General features: G+C 36.2%; 1 protein-coding gene across 1 annotated transcript; it reads left to right on the plus strand.

Annotated features, from left to right (window-relative positions):
• The first annotated feature begins 2140 nt into the window (after window positions 1–2140).
• On the plus strand, window positions 2141–12898 carry LOC141492270 (heparan-sulfate 6-O-sulfotransferase 3-like). The gene is made up of 2 exons (XM_074192772.1): window positions 2141–2352; window positions 11461–12898. The coding sequence occupies exons 1-2, from the start codon at window positions 2141–2143 to the stop codon at window positions 12158–12160; spliced, it is 912 nt and encodes a 303-aa protein (XP_074048873.1). The 3' UTR covers window positions 12161–12898.
• Window positions 12899–16786: the final 3888 nt, after the last annotated feature.

Genomic DNA, 16786 nt, shown 5'->3' on the forward strand with positions numbered 1-16786 from the left:
CACACTTAACAAGTTCAAAATCTGTAAACCAAAAGACTAGAATCCCTGGTGTGAGATGAGAAAAGATAATAGGAAATTTGGCTATATTTTTTCCTTCTGCTAGATGAGATGTATTTCTCCACTTTTCCATCAAAAGACTGGGAACCAACTACACAACCCCACAAAAATTGTAATTCTCTGAAAGTCCCTTTTTCTAAGGCTTAGGTAATTGTGGCTCCCGATTTCCCATTGATTTGGAACATCATTCTTAAAGCCTTTAATTTATTTTCAAGACTTGAATAAAATGTCTCTTCATCACTATGTCAAAGTACAGTTTAATTATTGCAGTTCTAAGTGCAGTAATGCTATCAGTTACAGTGCAGTGTGGAAGCTAGAATACAGAGAAGAATGTTTAGCTATATGGTACAGGAAGAAGGAAATTAGTTTTATTCTAAGCATTGGCCAAGTGACAATTCTGCAGTGCAGAGGTGAGGATCAGGATGAAAATGTGGAAGGGCACCCTTGTTCTGGAATTCCCAAATGCCCCTCCATAATTTTGAATACAAACATACTCTTGGCTGCTTGCAGGCAAAATTCTCTGGTCCCTCTTGGAAGGTTTATACATCTGAGCCTGAAATGATGTGAGCATCTTTGTGAAATTTTAGAGTACCAAAGGATAGAGATAAAGACCTACAGAATGTAAAGAAAATGCAAAAAACCCAAATCAAAATTAAAAAAAACCCTCCCAAAAAACCAAATAAATCACATTTGAGATCCAGACTATATTAATTCCTAATCCTGGGTCATTTCTGTATTTTATAAGGTACAAGGGGAGATGATATGGCATAGAGGGAACAGAATTGGATTGGAAGGCAAGAGAGATCTGATGTTTGAATCCTATTTTTTGTACTGTTTAGCTAAGTGACCACTGCCAAGTTACTTCTATGAATTTCAGTTTTCCCCATGTAAAATGATGGTAATTATATCTATAATACATTCCCAGAAATTTTTTAAGGAATGAGAATTTTATGAAGCTGTTGTAGAAATATCATATGACTATAAATATTATTATTTAAAGTAAGCATTTTTTTGAGAGTCCTGTATCCCATAGGATCACAATTTGGGATCTCATTTTCGTCAGCTTTAACATGGGGGCATTGGGCTAAATGATCCCTAAGATTTCTCATAGGTTGAAATCTATGATATTTTTATCTTAGGAGCTCTCTCAATGCCTCCAAGTAGATTTCATAATGCCAAAAATAAGTGTTTTATTTAAACTAAAAAACTGATTTAGTGTGTTCTCTAGGAGAAACTAACAATAACATTAGTCTTTTTGTTTTTAAGTAATATTTCTTGAATAGAATGGAATAATTTTATACAGAGAGACAAAATAATAACCTAGAAAAATATTGGATATGATGATTGGAGAAATCTCAGCTCAAACACCACTGCTGGTATTTATAATATAATTGGTTTCCTTTTGTCCCCAACCCTTCTCCCATTTCCTCATTGTCATTCCTTGGAGCATGTTCCCATGTTCTCTGTTTGCCACAGATTAAGGGGAAACACTGGACATAGGATTATAATCATATAGGTTTGAAATCCTATCTCTGGTAGTTAACTAGTAAAAATGGTACTTTATTTTCTCTCCCCTTCACTAGCTTTGGTACATATGCAGTTTACATGTAGAGAAATCTATAGAGAAATCTGAAGATTAGAAATTTTTATTTTTTTCATTTTTATTTAAGGCAATGGGGTTAAATGACTTGCCCAAGGTCAAACAGCTAGGTAATCATTAAGTGTCGGAGCTGGATTTAAACTCAGGTCTTCCTGACTCCAGGGCTGGTGCGCTATCCATTGCACCACCTAACTGCCCCCCAAACTAGGGGTTTTTAAAACCAAGAAATGGTTCTCATTTGTTGTCTACTTTGCTCTTGAGACAGCAAGATCTCCAGTGGAGAGGAAGTCTCCTGAGGAGAGTGAGCCTTTTTCCAAAACTGGAGTCAAGGTGATTTCACTCCCATGTTAGTGCAAGGGTAGCTAGTGCCAGGAGCTCTCTGGCTGTCCTGCATCGTTTACATTCCCTTCTTTTGAGCAGGTGGCCTTGTGAGCTTGAAAGGTCTGGAGATCTGCCCACCCACTGTAGTGGCGGTTGGAGTCGATGCATAACCTAGCTGGCTATATCCTTAGGCAGTTAGCCAGAGATCTCGTGGCCTTTGAGAGCTGTAACCAAGGGGAAGCCAGCCAGCAACTCTACCCTCTTTTCAAAGGTCTCTTGAGTCCCCAGCTTCTCTGGATTAGCAGCCAGGCTCTCAGAAAAGAGTCTTACATGCCTGGAAACTGGCATCAAAAGTTTTCCTATGATGGTGCCAGGTATGATTCCAGAATAATAAAATGATAGCTGCTACATGCTCCAAAGAATGTCAAATAGTGGGGGAGCATCCCATTCCATTCATCTCTCAGAAAAATTGGAATAATAATAACAGCTGTATGTACTCATCAGAATTGTGATGTGGATTAAGATTTCAAACCATCTCTTATATGTCCTAAAACCAGTTTGTCCTAACCAGAGTTGAAGGGGTAAGTCTATAAAATATAACATGTATAAAACACTGGATTAATCTTAAAGCTATGCATAAATGTTGGCTATAATAACAGGGATACCTTTGACTGGCAGATAATGAAATGATTAAACAATATTTTTAGTGACAAAATGACTAAATAGGGAGATTGAAAAATGCAATAGATATTATTTATATAGATTTTAACAAAATATTTAATAAAGTCAAAATATTCTTATTTAAAAAATGGAAAGACAAGAGCTGGGTCATAAAGTGCAATGGATATGAAAATGCTTAAATGGAGACCCAGAGTAGTCATTAATGGTTCTTTAGTCAACCTGGAAACAGGTCTTTAATGGAGTATACCATGTATCTAAAGGCAGTCTTATACAGTGTAAAGAATGTCCAATTTAGATTCAGAGGAACCACATTCTAAACTGTCTCTTCTCCACAGTAACTGCTTGTCACTTGACCTCTCTGAATCTTAGTTGTTTCCTCTATGCAATAAAGAGATTGGGCTAGGTGGTCTCCTTCAGATATAATTTTATGATTCTAAGATCTTTGCTTCTAAATTTTTTTCATCAATATTTTAAATAAAAGCATAGATTAATTATTTCAAAATGTATACATGGCATAAATCTGAGAGGAAGTGTGCCTTTACAGAAGGACAGTGTCAGGTTTCAAAAAATCTTGGCTGACTGGTATATTGTGCTAAATCTCATCAGATAAAACTAAGAAGTGATATGTGTAAAGTTATAAACATGTTTTAAAAAAATCAGATTCACAAGTACAAGAAAGGTGAGGCATGGCTAGACTGCAGTTAGTCTGAAAGAAATCTAGGGGTTTAAGTGGATTTCAGCAGCCAAGAAAGCTAATATGATCTTGGAGTACATTTAGAAAAGCATTGTTTCAAGGAATAAGGAGGTCTTTACTTTTATTCTTAGTTTTTACTCAGCCCTGGTCAAACTACAGCTAGAGTATTTATATTTAATTCTGGGCTTACATTGTTGTTCAGTCACTTAGTCTTATCTAACTCTTCATGACCCTATGGGCCATAGCACATCATCCTCTTCAGTCTTTCAATATATCTCAAAGTCCATCCAAATTCATGTTTCTTGTTTCCATGGTACTATCCATCCATCTCATTTTCTGCTGTCCCCTTTTCTTTTTTGCCTCTAATCTTTCCAAGCATCAAGACCTTTTCCAATGAGTCCCAACTTCTCATGAGGGAACTAAAGTATTTAAAGTTCAGTCTCTATATTTGACCTTTGAGTAAATAACTTGAATTTAAGTATCGCCTGACATGATCTCCTTGTTTTGTTTCTAGTTAATAAATTCAGTCTGATACGTTTGTGGGTTTGTCCTAGTTCTTAAGTCTACAATAGTGAAAACATGTTGGTGCAACCCCTATCATATGTGTCACACTATTCTAGAACCTGGGAAGTTAACAAAGTTTAGGTATGCCACCCTTCCTGCCCTCATGGACTTTGCAATCTAGCTGGAAGAGGGTAAAAAAGGAGTTAAAAGAGATTATTTCCCCACTTCTAAACTCAGTTATGGTATTAACTTCTTTATCCAATTCCCTAAGACTGACTTCTTAAACACCCCTTCTTTTGGACCATGCATTCATATAGAATTAAAGACACACCATGATTTCCTTTCAGTAGTCTCAGTTTTAGGTTATTTCTCTTTTCTGTTCCAAACAAATAGCATCTGACGATTCTCCCATGAAATTTCTCTGGACTGTCTTGCTATCTTGTTCATTTGTAGGGCAATAATGACAACTACATCTTGACCTCAATATCTAAGTGATTACCTGCCACTTCCCATTCTGAGTCTCAAATCACTGAATCATAAGTCATGCCTTTCTATTGGGGCTATTCCCTCTTCGTCAAAAGTTTTATAGTAAGAAAAAAATATATAGACAGTATATAACAGAAAGCAGAAATTCTTTCCTTGATTCCATTCCCTACCATTAAGGACAGGTCTGGCACCCCAGAGTCTCCAATAAAAATGTACATTTCATAATCAATGAATTCACAGGATACTTTCTACTATGTAACAGTAGAAAAGCAAATCTAATTCATATGCTATAAAAGAAGTCTATTTTCACTAATTTCACCTTACTAATTAGAGGGAATTTTTTTCTACCTCCTATTTAATCATATTTATTTATTTCATTTGCATGCACATTAACCCAATATAACTGAAGTATCAAAATAGTATATGTATCTTCACTCTGGTTTCTTTAAACATTCAAAAAAGTGATGTGAAAATGGGCAGAAAGCCACACACATTCTTTAAGATCAAGATTAACTCTGTTTACCAACAACCTATTCCAGCTAATTATAAAAGCACCTAACACAATTTAATAAAAAAAGGAATTTTTCTTTTTTCTGTCTTTTTAATTGTTGTTTTACAATAAAATGAGGACCCTGAAGTCCAGTAATTTTTTTTCTTTCTCTTAAGTATTCTTTTTTTAATTGATATTTTACTTTTCCAAATACATGTTGTGAAAGTTTTTTTCAATATTAAACCATATGCATATCTATATTTTTATATATTCCCACCCCTCTCCCCTCAGTGATGAACAGTCAGGTCAACATTTACATACATATTTGTGATAAATATGTTTACAGTCATTTTTGGTATGAGGAATTAGGATTAAGAGAAAGCGATACATAGATAATTTTTATAAAGAATTCATCAGATTCTGAAGGGTTTTTCTCTGTTTTGTTTTTCTTTCTCTGGGGGATAGCCAGTCTAATATGGTTGTCCTTGCTCTCTGTACTGCTGAGAGGAACTGTTTCCATCAAGGTTGATCATCTCACAATGGTGTTATCATGTACATTATTCTCTTGGCTCTGCTCCCTTCACTCGGCATCAGATCCTTAATTCATTACATGCTTCTTTAGAGTCTGACCATTTATGGTTTCTTAAAGAACAATAATATTCCATAGTATTCATGTACCATAACTTGTTTAGCCATTCCCCAATTGATGGACATCCCCTCAATTTCCAATTCTTTGTCACTACAAAAAGAGCTGCTATGAGTATTTTGGAACATGTAGGACTTTTCCCTTTTTCAATAATTTCTTCTGGATATAATTTCTCCTGGGTTTATAATTTCTTCTGGATTTCTAGAATTGAAATTGCTGGGTCAGTTAATGAACAGTTTTATTGACTTTTACCAGGATAGCAGATTTAGTGAGTGTCTGAGGAGGGATTTGGACTTATTTCTAGATACAATGTTTTAGTAACTACTCTTTATTAACTTTCAATAATGTCAATAAATATAAAATATATTTTAAATATAAAATAAAGATACTTGATGAATATTTCAGGTGACACCATCACTCCAGATAGGCTATTGAACCAGTCATTGATCTAGGCTATTCTCTATTCCCCTATATAGCAAAAATTGCCAATGAAAGCACAAATCTGGGGGGGGGGGAATAAAAACTGCTAATATATTGATGTATAAAAGTATTTTCCCTACATCATGCATAAAATAAATAACATAATTATATCCATTTCAGCAATGAAGGAACTGAGGTCCAAAGGGGTTAAATGACTTGCCTGGTCTATGCACAGTAAGGTTCAGGATTGAAATTTAAATCCTGGTGCTTTGTCTCCAGCACTAGTTCTCTTTCTACTATACCATACTGTTTCATGAAAGAATCAGAATAAAACACAGGTCTTGACTTCAAATTCATATGCATATGACATGTATATATATATATATATATATATATATATGATTTTTCATAGAGAGAGAACAAGGAAGAGAGAATTTATATATGTGTGTGTGTGTGTGTGTGTGTATGTGTGTGTGTGTATGAAAAGCAGAATAAACCAAATTAGAAATCCAAAGAATTGACAAATGTATAGGAAAGTGACCTTGTTCAAATCTTAACGCAAATATATACTGCTAACAGTTAGCTACTTTTATAGGACAACTAGAGAAATTGAAATGGCAGGAGGGGGGTGGAGGTAGCACAACTAATTCCTTAAGAACATTGCCATAAATTGATGTTCTGCTGGGCATTGTTATAATGGAGTTTCACAGCTTTATGTTTGAGTTATATGAAGATCTATTCATTATATTACTTAAAAGTCATTGATTAGGTGTAATATTGTAGGTATCATCAAATGTGGTTAAAGAATGTGTCGGTAGGCACGTATTAAAGGTAGATCTCCCATTCTTTTTTTTTTAGATTTTTGAAAGGCAAATGGTGTTAAGTGGCTTGCCGAAGGCCACACAGCTAGGTAATTATTAAGTGTTTGAGACTGGATTTGAACCTAGGTACTCCTGACTCCAAGGCCAGTGCTTTATCCACTGTGCTACTTAGCTGCCCCCTAGATCTCCCATTCCACACCTCAACCCTCTCAAGAGTTTTTATAAAATGGTAATGCTAATCATTTTGTTACTGATTGGTCTAGGAAAGAATGAAGACTTGCCTTTACCACTAACACACAGGTATTAGTTGACACTGTCATTCTCTGACTCCTAGGGTCAGTCTCTACAAAAACCACACACCAACTGTTTCTCCACAAAGTCCCTAAATGTTAATGGATCTCCCACTCTCTCCCTACTTCTATTATGTGGGCTAGTGTGATTTTACTGAAAGAAGCTTAGATAATGGCATCTCCTGAACTGAGCTCTAAGCATTCCATGTCCATCCACTTTCATAGGCTTGGTTTTATTTTTTTTTCCTGATGATTCATTCCTCAGATACTTTATCCTTCTTTCTTCTAAGGTGTGGCTTTCTAGATTCTAAAAATAGTATTCCTCAATATCAAAAAAACATAATGTAAGAACAATTTTAATTAACATTTAAACAAGTAAATAATTAATTATTACTTTTTTTTCTTGGATCCATTTGATATTCTTTATTTGTAAATGGGGAAATGATTAGAAGAAGGAAATTCAACTTCACATTCTGACTCTGTTTTAATAAGAGTTGGGTTCTGAAAGACCGTTTGGCTTATTTTAATGTGTCCAAATTCCTTTCTATTTTGACTGCTATGCGGGATCATTTAAAAAAATAAGATTAAGGCTAGCAAAAGAAATTTTTAAATGTCTTCTGTCATCTAGTGCCAAGTGTGAATGGCCCAACTGTCCACTTTTATACCCCCCATGTCAGTGTTCATTTAAATTATGAATTGATCCATTGCCTATCTAGCTGACAGAACCCTGAGGCATTTTAGACTTTTTCACAGATAACCACCTTTTGATTAGATTAGTTATTATTGAATAAAATCCTCAACAGCAAAATTTTTGAGCAAAAGAAGAGGTTAACCTTGGTCAATTTCAGTCAGATGTGGAGATTAAGTAGATTTTCAGGACTAAACTTGGCTATTAGAAAGGGAAAACAGGCAGGGGGAATTCTGCAACCCCTTCTAACAAGTAGACAAAAACATTTTCTTCATATTCCAATCAGGTACCAGCTAAACCTCTGCAATCCTCATCCTTAAACCTTTGAGCTGCCATGAGTGTTTAATCTGGATCTTAAGATTAAGATAATCTAATAGGGCTGACCTATCCTTTCACAGTCAAAAGATTATTTGTCCACTTGTATAATTCATGTTTTGATCAGTTAACAGAGAAAATTGAGTTTTCCTGTATGATGTCATTTGCCTGGCTCAAGGATCTAATTGACTTTGGATACTTAGGAGCAAGGCTTCATTCACATCATTCAGTGCTTTATTGTTATTCCTGTAATCATTATTGTTTTTCTTATTCAGTAACTTCTTGACTGCCTTCTCACTACATGTACAGGATAATAAAACACAATCAGCCCACACTATGTAGCAAACTCATAAACTGTACAAGTTCAGGATCAAAATAAGACTGACAGGTATATTGCTATCTATACAAACATATTTTGCTGCAGAAGCAAAACAAAAAAGTAAACAAAATGGACACCATCAACTATCAATGTTTCTTAGCTATCTTGAGCAGATCTACAATTAAAGTGCAAAAATATATGTGCACAAAATATGGAATAGTGTTATTGATGGAAAATTTTCTGAAAATGCAGTCTTGGAGAGTAAAGGGGAAATCTGACCTTTCTTCCCATGTAAGTCAGATGATGGGAAGGCAGAGTCCAGGAGATGGTATTTCAATGTTAGGTTACTTGGCCAGCCTCAGGACAATTTCACTATTTGACAGGTCAGGCTGATAGGGGGTCTAAATCAAGGGAAACAGTTTCCTCAGGAAAGAAGTATGCCTCATTTCATGTTGCCCCCATAATTCAAAGCCCAGTATGCTCCATGTTAAGACTCTAATCTCCACTGAACTTTTGGGAAATTCCCTTCTGCTGATGGAATTGTTATTCTTAACATAGTGGTTATTGTTGTGTAATGTTTAAACAGGAGCTAGCAAATGTAGCCTCTGGAGTCTCCTAAGGGTAAATAGACTTTCCTTTCTGATTTAAAATAAAGTGAATGTGTTTCTTTAGATCTGTACTGTATGACTTTAAGAAGTCTCTTCTCCCCTTTAGCTTGTACATGTTTTATGTGATACTGGTTAAAAGGGAAATAAACTTTACCTCTCAAAAACTAAGTATCTTAGAAATCCTACCATGAAACTCTTGTATTTTTCCCACTACTTTCTCTGTATATTCATGTGCTTTTGTATCAAGTTAGGCACAAATTCAAAAGTGATTTTCCCTTTATCCTCTTTAAGCAATAAAGAACAAAGGATGTTTAGGGAAGAAATGAAACAGAACAAGGATGCTGGATATCTTTCTGTCCTTCTCCCCTCCATCTTATCTCTTCAAGTTGGAAATGTGACTTCATTTTTCAGTGAAGTATAAATTTCCAGAATGTTAGAAATATTAATATTCTGAAGGATTTTTTAATGTATTCCAAAGGATTTGAAAAGCTATCTGAGCTATCTATCTTCCTTACTGGACTGGCATTGACAATTAAGATCCATAGTATGATGTGAAATAGCCTTGATGACCTAAACTGGATGCTATAGTGATGGTTTGTATATATGTGCCTGCGTGCATGTGTGTGTGTATGTGTGTGTGTGTATGTGTGTGTTTGTGTGTGTGTGAGGGGGGCAATCAGGGTTAAGTGACTTGCCCAGGATTTTAAGTATCAAATATCTGAGGAGTGCATTGAACACAGGTCCTCCTGATTCTAGGGAGAGTGCTCTATCTACTGCCCCAAGCAATGATTCTTAAAGCAAGGATCTGGGTGTACTTGCAGTGAGTCCAGGAGGTTAAGGCTGTTTTCATACTGGTGTGTTTATATTTCTAATACAAATAAGAATCAATAGATATAACACACCTTATAAAAAAAGGTTTTGGGGGGATCATTGAAAATGTTTAAGAGAATAAAGGGATTCTGAGATCCAAATTTTGAAAAGTGTTTTCCTATAGGATTGCAATATAGCTTCATTTTTAGTAGAGGGTTTCCTTGTATACATTCAGAGCACTGCTCACTTCTCTCAGATCTTTGTGCCATTTCACAGGATTTAAGAATGAATGATGTTTTTAAAGTACATTAATTAAACACTTGCTATATATGCCAAACATGCTAAACCCTGGGGCTTAGAATAGAGTAGAATAGAGAGAGAGAAAAAACAAGGCAGTCTCTGCCTCACAAACTAATTTTGTGAGGTAATACATTAAAAAATAAATGTTTGACCATTGTATAGATGGCAAGGCCCAGGAGTGTTTTGATGTAACTGTGGGTCAGATAAGAAAGCTATTTGTCTGGAGGACATAAAGGAAGAATAGATGGAAGACCTTGGGATTGGCATTGTTAAGATATATTTAAGGTCGTTTGGTCTCTTTATCTCCCCAGAAAAAAAAATAGTTTGAACCTCACACTTATTTAAGTGTCTTAAATAGGTAAGCTGCCTGGTGCTGGACCAGAGAGGGAAGAAGGGAAGAAAAGGAGAAGGGGAATTCCTGAAGTGGATGATTTTCTATGCCTCTTGAAATGATAGCAGAGACATCTGCAATCCCAATTCATCAAAACTGATCAATAAAAGACTTTTTTTTCTCCATATAGTCCTTTCTTTTTCTTTGTTTTTGGTCTAGATAGAGTTTCATATTATCTTGTGCATGTGTCATGAATCCCTTTAGCAGGCTGGTGAAATCCATAGATTTTTCTTAGAATAATATTTATAAATGCGGAAAATAAAATGCATAGAATTGAAAAAGGAAATAAATTGAAATTGAAATACAGTTATTAAAATTTTTTTTAAGTTGATCACAATTTGTGAATCTCTTGTTTGGACAATCATTAGCATTCCCTTACAGCCATAACATTCTATGATCAATGCTTATTTGACTCAAGATTCAGTCTAGAAAATGGTAAAAGTACAAAAACCTATTATAGCTAGGTAAAGAATGGATAAAATTCTGGACTTAGCTCCAGGAAGTCTACAATTTGAATACTGCTTCCCATACTTATTAGTTGTGTAGATCTGGGTAGTCACTTAACCTTTCTCATTTTCCTCATAGCAAAGTGGATAGAGCACTGGCCTTGGAGTCAGGAAGATGGGAGGTTGAATTCATCCTCAGACACTTCCTAGCTGTATGACCTTGGGCAAGGCACTTAACCCTGATTGCCTCACATCCAGGGTCATATCTGGTTACTGGACCCAGATGGCTCTGGAGGAGAAAGTGAGACTGGTGACTTTGCACAGCAGCCCCCTCATTCAAATCCAATTCATGAACTTGTCATGGCATCACCTCTCTGATGTGATGATTTTCTTTGAGAATAAAGGACAAACAACAGTCAATGAGTATAGTAATAATGTCTAAATTACAGGGGTGTAGGAACTAAATGAAATAACATAGAGTACCTCACAAACTTTAAAGTTCTTTCTAAGTGCTATTTATTATTGATGTAAGTATTGTTACAACTCTTAATTTTCTTTTGCAATTTATTCTAGGAATTTCTATTATATCACAATGCTGAGGGATCCAGTATCCCGTTACCTGAGTGAATGGAAACATGTCCAGAGAGGGGCCACTTGGAAGACATCTCTTCACATGTGTGATGGGAGAAGTCCAACTCCAGATGAGTTGCCTACTTGCTACCCGGGAGATGATTGGTCTGGTGTCAGCTTGAGGGAGTTTATGGATTGTGGCTATAACCTAGCCAACAACCGCCAGGTCCGAATGCTGGCAGACCTTAGTCTGGTGGGATGCTACAACTTGACTTTCATGAATGAGAGTGAGAGGAACACCATCCTGCTACAGAGTGCTAAGAACAACCTGAAGAACATGGCTTTCTTTGGGCTTACAGAATTTCAGCGGAAAACTCAGTTCCTTTTTGAGAGGACATTCAATCTCAAGTTCATCTCCCCCTTCACACAATTCAACATCACACGGGCCTCTAATGTGGAGATCAATGAAGGGGCTCGCAAGCATATCGAGGAGCTGAACTTCCTGGATATGCAACTTTATGAGTATGCAAAAGACCTTTTCCTACAACGCTACCATCACACCAAACAGCAGGAACACCAGAGGGATAGGCAGAAGAGACGGGAAGAGCGAAGGCTGCTTAAGGAGCATCGGGCTCATAGGTGGCAGAAGGAGGATGAGACAACTGTCACAGAGGACTATAACAGTCAAGTAGTCCGATGGTGACATCTTCTATTTCTCCTCCCATAGGGGTAGGAGGACCATGGACAGTGGTGGTATTTTAGTGAATCATCTTAAGGGAGTGATAAAAAATGAGCCATGATTTCTGAGTATTATGAGACCTGCTTTGTGCATCTACCCTACCTTTGTCTTTTTTCCCCCCTTAGCTGTTAACCAGCTGAAGGAGTGATTTTTGTGGTTTTTTTCTTTGACATTTTTTCATCAATGATATTAAATAGGGTAGATGGCACCCCTAAACAAACTGCTCTGAAAGACCTGCACCAAGATGGGGAACCAAGAATTCTGTTTTTGCCTCCTCCTTTTGAGCTGCACAGTAGAAGAAATGCCATGACAAGCCAGAGCCTGCAGTGGCATGAATGTAAAAACCAAGCTTGAGAGTTCTGTAGAAAACAGTCTTTTTTCACAATATCTTTTTAACAGTATTATATGATTACTTATAGGAATCAAGAAAGTAAGGACCAGAGGGGAAAAATATTGCACGTGCTTGGTCAAAAAAGAAGAAAAAGTCATCCACTTCTGTGTTGAATTTATGCTAAAGGATAAAACATGTGGGCTCTCCTTCACCTTTTGATTATGAATGGCCTGACTCTGGATGTATCTTAGAACACAAGGAAAAGGCAATCATTGCTGCATTAGTCTTATGTGACCACCATCCTAGACATAGGACATACGAAGTTCCTGATCATCCTTTTCTAAAAATAAAGTCTGTTAAGTGACTGGGTATAGCCATTTTAAAAGGATTATTTGTGATCTCTCACAAGTAGACACTATTTTTGTCTCCTAAAAACTAAAAATGGAACTGAAAATAAATTATGAGAAAAGTGATGTTTTCCATTTTCTAAACTTATTAATGAAGCATATTTATTAAACTAATGTGTGTATTTTTCCAAGGAAAATGGAAACACATATCTTCCTTGGTATAGCACTGCCCATAGGACTGAAATTCTTCTATGACAATAGAACTGTAAGTTTGACTGAAATTCTGCTATGACAATAGAACTGTAAGGTTTTGGTTTGGAACTTGATAAGGCAGCTAGCATGTGTACAAGGTCATTGTCTTCAAGTTGTTCTATGAATAACACCATACACTGGCTACCATGTGTTGGATATGGAATAATTATTCCAGACTTTCAGTGAGACAAGGACTTAATGGTGTCTCAAATATCTTCAATCTAATACATTTTTCTTCATTCTTAAACATTTGGTTGTAGGAATAAACTTGTGATAACATTTAACACCCGAGACCATGATATATCAAATTGGATTGATGGAAGCTCCTCAGATGTTTCTCACTCTTCTTGACCTTTTACAAATGATATGAATAAAATTAGACATTTAATTGAAAACCCATTGGATTATGGGAGGGAATTTCTGTCATGTTTTCTGTCATGTCATCAATTACATAGAAGGATGTGGGTGTCATGAAAGATGAAGCTGAACGTTTCCTATCAGAAGAATGACATGAACTCAAGTAGGATCTGCAAAGTGAATTGCAAAAAAAAAAAATGGTTATCAAAGATAAAAGTTTGGAAGGCAACCAACTTTCTTGAACCACCCTTCATCATAACTCCTTTGGGTTGGAGGATACAAAAATTGGTCAATCAATATGATTTCACTGAATAGTTAGTGAAGGCATAGGTGTGTGTCATGTGCTGAGGGAAGAGAAGAAATCATTTTGACTAACCATAATCCTTGTAGTTCTATTGAATATTTGATAGGGATAGAAGGGTAGATAAGATGTCTCTTCCATGATTACTCAGTACGGCCATCATCCACAAGCAAAAGCCAGAATTAGAGCTGTATAAGTGGGTGATGGAGCCAGCATGACAATAGCATCCTTTCAGCATCTGGGGTGAGCCAGCTGCTGTTACCTGGATGAGTATGGTTGATGGTTTCAGTCTCACTATGGTCTGAAGCTCAACTCATGTGGGAAGTCATTCTCTCCCCACCCCACACACATATATCCCTCCACTCCATCAAAAATTCCATTATCATGAATGACTTGGCAACTGTACTTTTGGAGTCATGAATAGAAAATAAAAAGGGACCACATAAATATGCCTCATTAGATGATAGAGATTAGTGTGACAAGAGATCAGTCTGACAAGACATCAGTGTTTTCATCCTGATGATTTGTCTATGAGATAGGGAGAGGAATTAAAGGGAAGAGAGTGGAGATAGGGTTGCAGCTGGAATTAATGAGCAGATTTTTACAGCTTCATTTTTTGCTGTGAATATGGTATGGTTCTGCTGAGACTGGCAGGACTGCAAATTTTCCCTTCTTCCTGCTGCTGGGGAAACATGCATAAGTGTGCATGCACATGAGTTGGCAAATACATAGACACAAATGCACATGCACAAACACATACATACACACACACACGTACACTGTGCAACAATGATCCAGTTTATGGTATATAGAAATTCAAAATAAGTTAGAGTTTGAATGTTTTTCCATTTAAACTCTCTTTTAAAATATTGGCAGGGAATTAATGTATCTCTAAGCCATCAACTACGAGCATCATGCTGTTCCTGAGGCAGAGGGAATTTATATCCAAAGGCTTTCCCCAGCATCATTGCTGCTTGCTTGATATATGGAGCTCCACTTGAGATGGGATATCAGGCTATTCAGAAGGGCAGCCATCTATTTGGGTTGGCCTAGGGCCAGGACTAAGCAAATTAAGCAGGCAGTCCTAGTCTTGTTCTGTTATATTCTTTCAATATAAAGCAGCCTCAGTATGATCTCAAATACCCAAGGTACAATATTATGGGGATATGAATGGAGAGATGAGAAGGTGCTTTCTTCACTGAAAATGAAAGCTGAATGGAAGGTTACTATCTAACTTTCACCTAGGCTTGGGCAGCCTTTAAGATAAGTCAGCAGCCTTATGATGAAAACATAAATCGATTTCAGTTATAGCAGTACCCAAAACCCCAGTACAGAAAAACAAAAACAAAAGCAAGCAAACAAACAAAAACCCCAGAGAGTTCCAAATTGGATGAAATCCAATCATTCTCAGCTCTACATTCACTGTCCTTTTCACTCTTTCTCTGCAGTGGTTCTCTCCCTAGCCTAACCAAATGGTTTTATTAAGGTCAATAAATATTTATGAAGTACCTCCTATGCGTAAGGCACTAAGATAAGATATATGAATCCCACTCTGTCTTCTTTAGACAAATGTTTGGCTAACTGAAGAGATGTTCTCTTTTCTTGATCAGTACATGTAATTGGGGAATACTTTGATAAGGTCAATAAAATCCCCAGATAATACCTATAGTCTAATGAGAAATTCAGAGTATAGGGTCCTTGACCTTTAAGTGTAACTTTGTGTAATTTCATTTGCTTTCACTAAAGTACTAAGATTTGAGGGTTCAGTTGATGAGATTAGAGTAAGTTTTTAAAGGATTGAGAAGAGGGAACACTATCTTTGGGGATACATTCTATTTGATAGGCTAGTAAAGGGAATCATTACTACAGGCTTCTAATAAATAGATCTAAGGTATAGGGTAATTATTTATTTTGGGGGGGAAGGATTGCCATTTATTTCATGATATACCTATATCTTATGAGATAAAATCAAAATCATGAAAAATGCCTAAATGTTGCCTATTTCTTTGTACTTTTCAAAATACTTTCAAACCTATCAATCAATAAGCATTTTTAAGTTCCCCCAACGTGGGAGGCATCATTCCAGGTTCTAGGAAAAGACAAAAATGAAATAGTCTCTCCATGTAAGATTACCATTCCTTCTGGGGAGACATCACACACACACACACACACACACACACACACACACACACACACACAGAATTGCAGCATAAATATAAAATGAATATAGGATGTTTTAGGGAGAGAAAACACTAACAATTGGGGAATGAGGAAAAACTATATGTAGAAGACTGCAAGAGTTGAGTCTTGAATGAAGTTAAGATTTCTAGAAGAAAGAGTAAAGGAAAGAATACATTATAGGTGTGCATGATGACCACCAGTGCATAATACAGAGATGGGAAATTTCTACAATAATTTGTTTAGGAAAAATAGAGCAGATATTATTATTCCCAATTAACAGCCAAAGAAACTGATATTCAGATAAGTTAATTATTTGAGGTTTGCAGATCTAAAGATTTGGATAGGTCCCTTGATATCCTGACTCCTACTTCAATGGAAATTTTTGATTTAATTTATTTATTTATGTTGAATTTTACAATTTACCCCCTAACCTTGTTTCCTTCCCTCCACCCCCCACAGAAGGCAATCTGTTAGTATTTACATTCAATGAGAATTTTTGTTTGTTTGTCTTTTTCGATTCATTATGTTGCCTGGATAATGCCTAAGGTTAGGAAGGAGAAGAAAACTGGAAATCTGCAATTTTGACATCTTTTTCTACCAAATCTTCCTAGACAACTTACCAGCACATTGCAGGCTGGTGAAATTTACCTTGTCTTGCCTTCTGGTGGATGTATGGAAAATCAGAGAAAGACTAAATGCTGGACAGTACAAGGTAAGAGAGGAGAAGGAAAAAAAATCTATGTGATTTGTATTCTGAAACAAAAGAGAGTTGGATAGAATAAATGTTTATTGAATCAATTTTTTTTAAAGTAGGTATATAC

The sequence above is a fragment of the Macrotis lagotis genome, chromosome 6 (assembly GCF_037893015.1).
Source record: "Macrotis lagotis isolate mMagLag1 chromosome 6, bilby.v1.9.chrom.fasta, whole genome shotgun sequence".
Classification (NCBI taxonomy): Eukaryota; Metazoa; Chordata; class Mammalia; order Peramelemorphia; family Peramelidae; genus Macrotis; species Macrotis lagotis.

What these genes read in the sequence shown, in the direction of transcription:
- LOC141492270 (XM_074192772.1), top strand. Translation starts at nt 2,141, where the DNA reads ATGCATAACCTAGCTGGCTATATCCTTAGGCAGTTAGCCAGAGATCTC. An exon ending in TTTTCCTATGATGGTGCCAG is followed by an intron (nt 2,353 to 11,460) that starts GTATGATTCCAG and finishes AATTTATTCTAG; the next exon opens with GAATTTCTATTATATCACAA.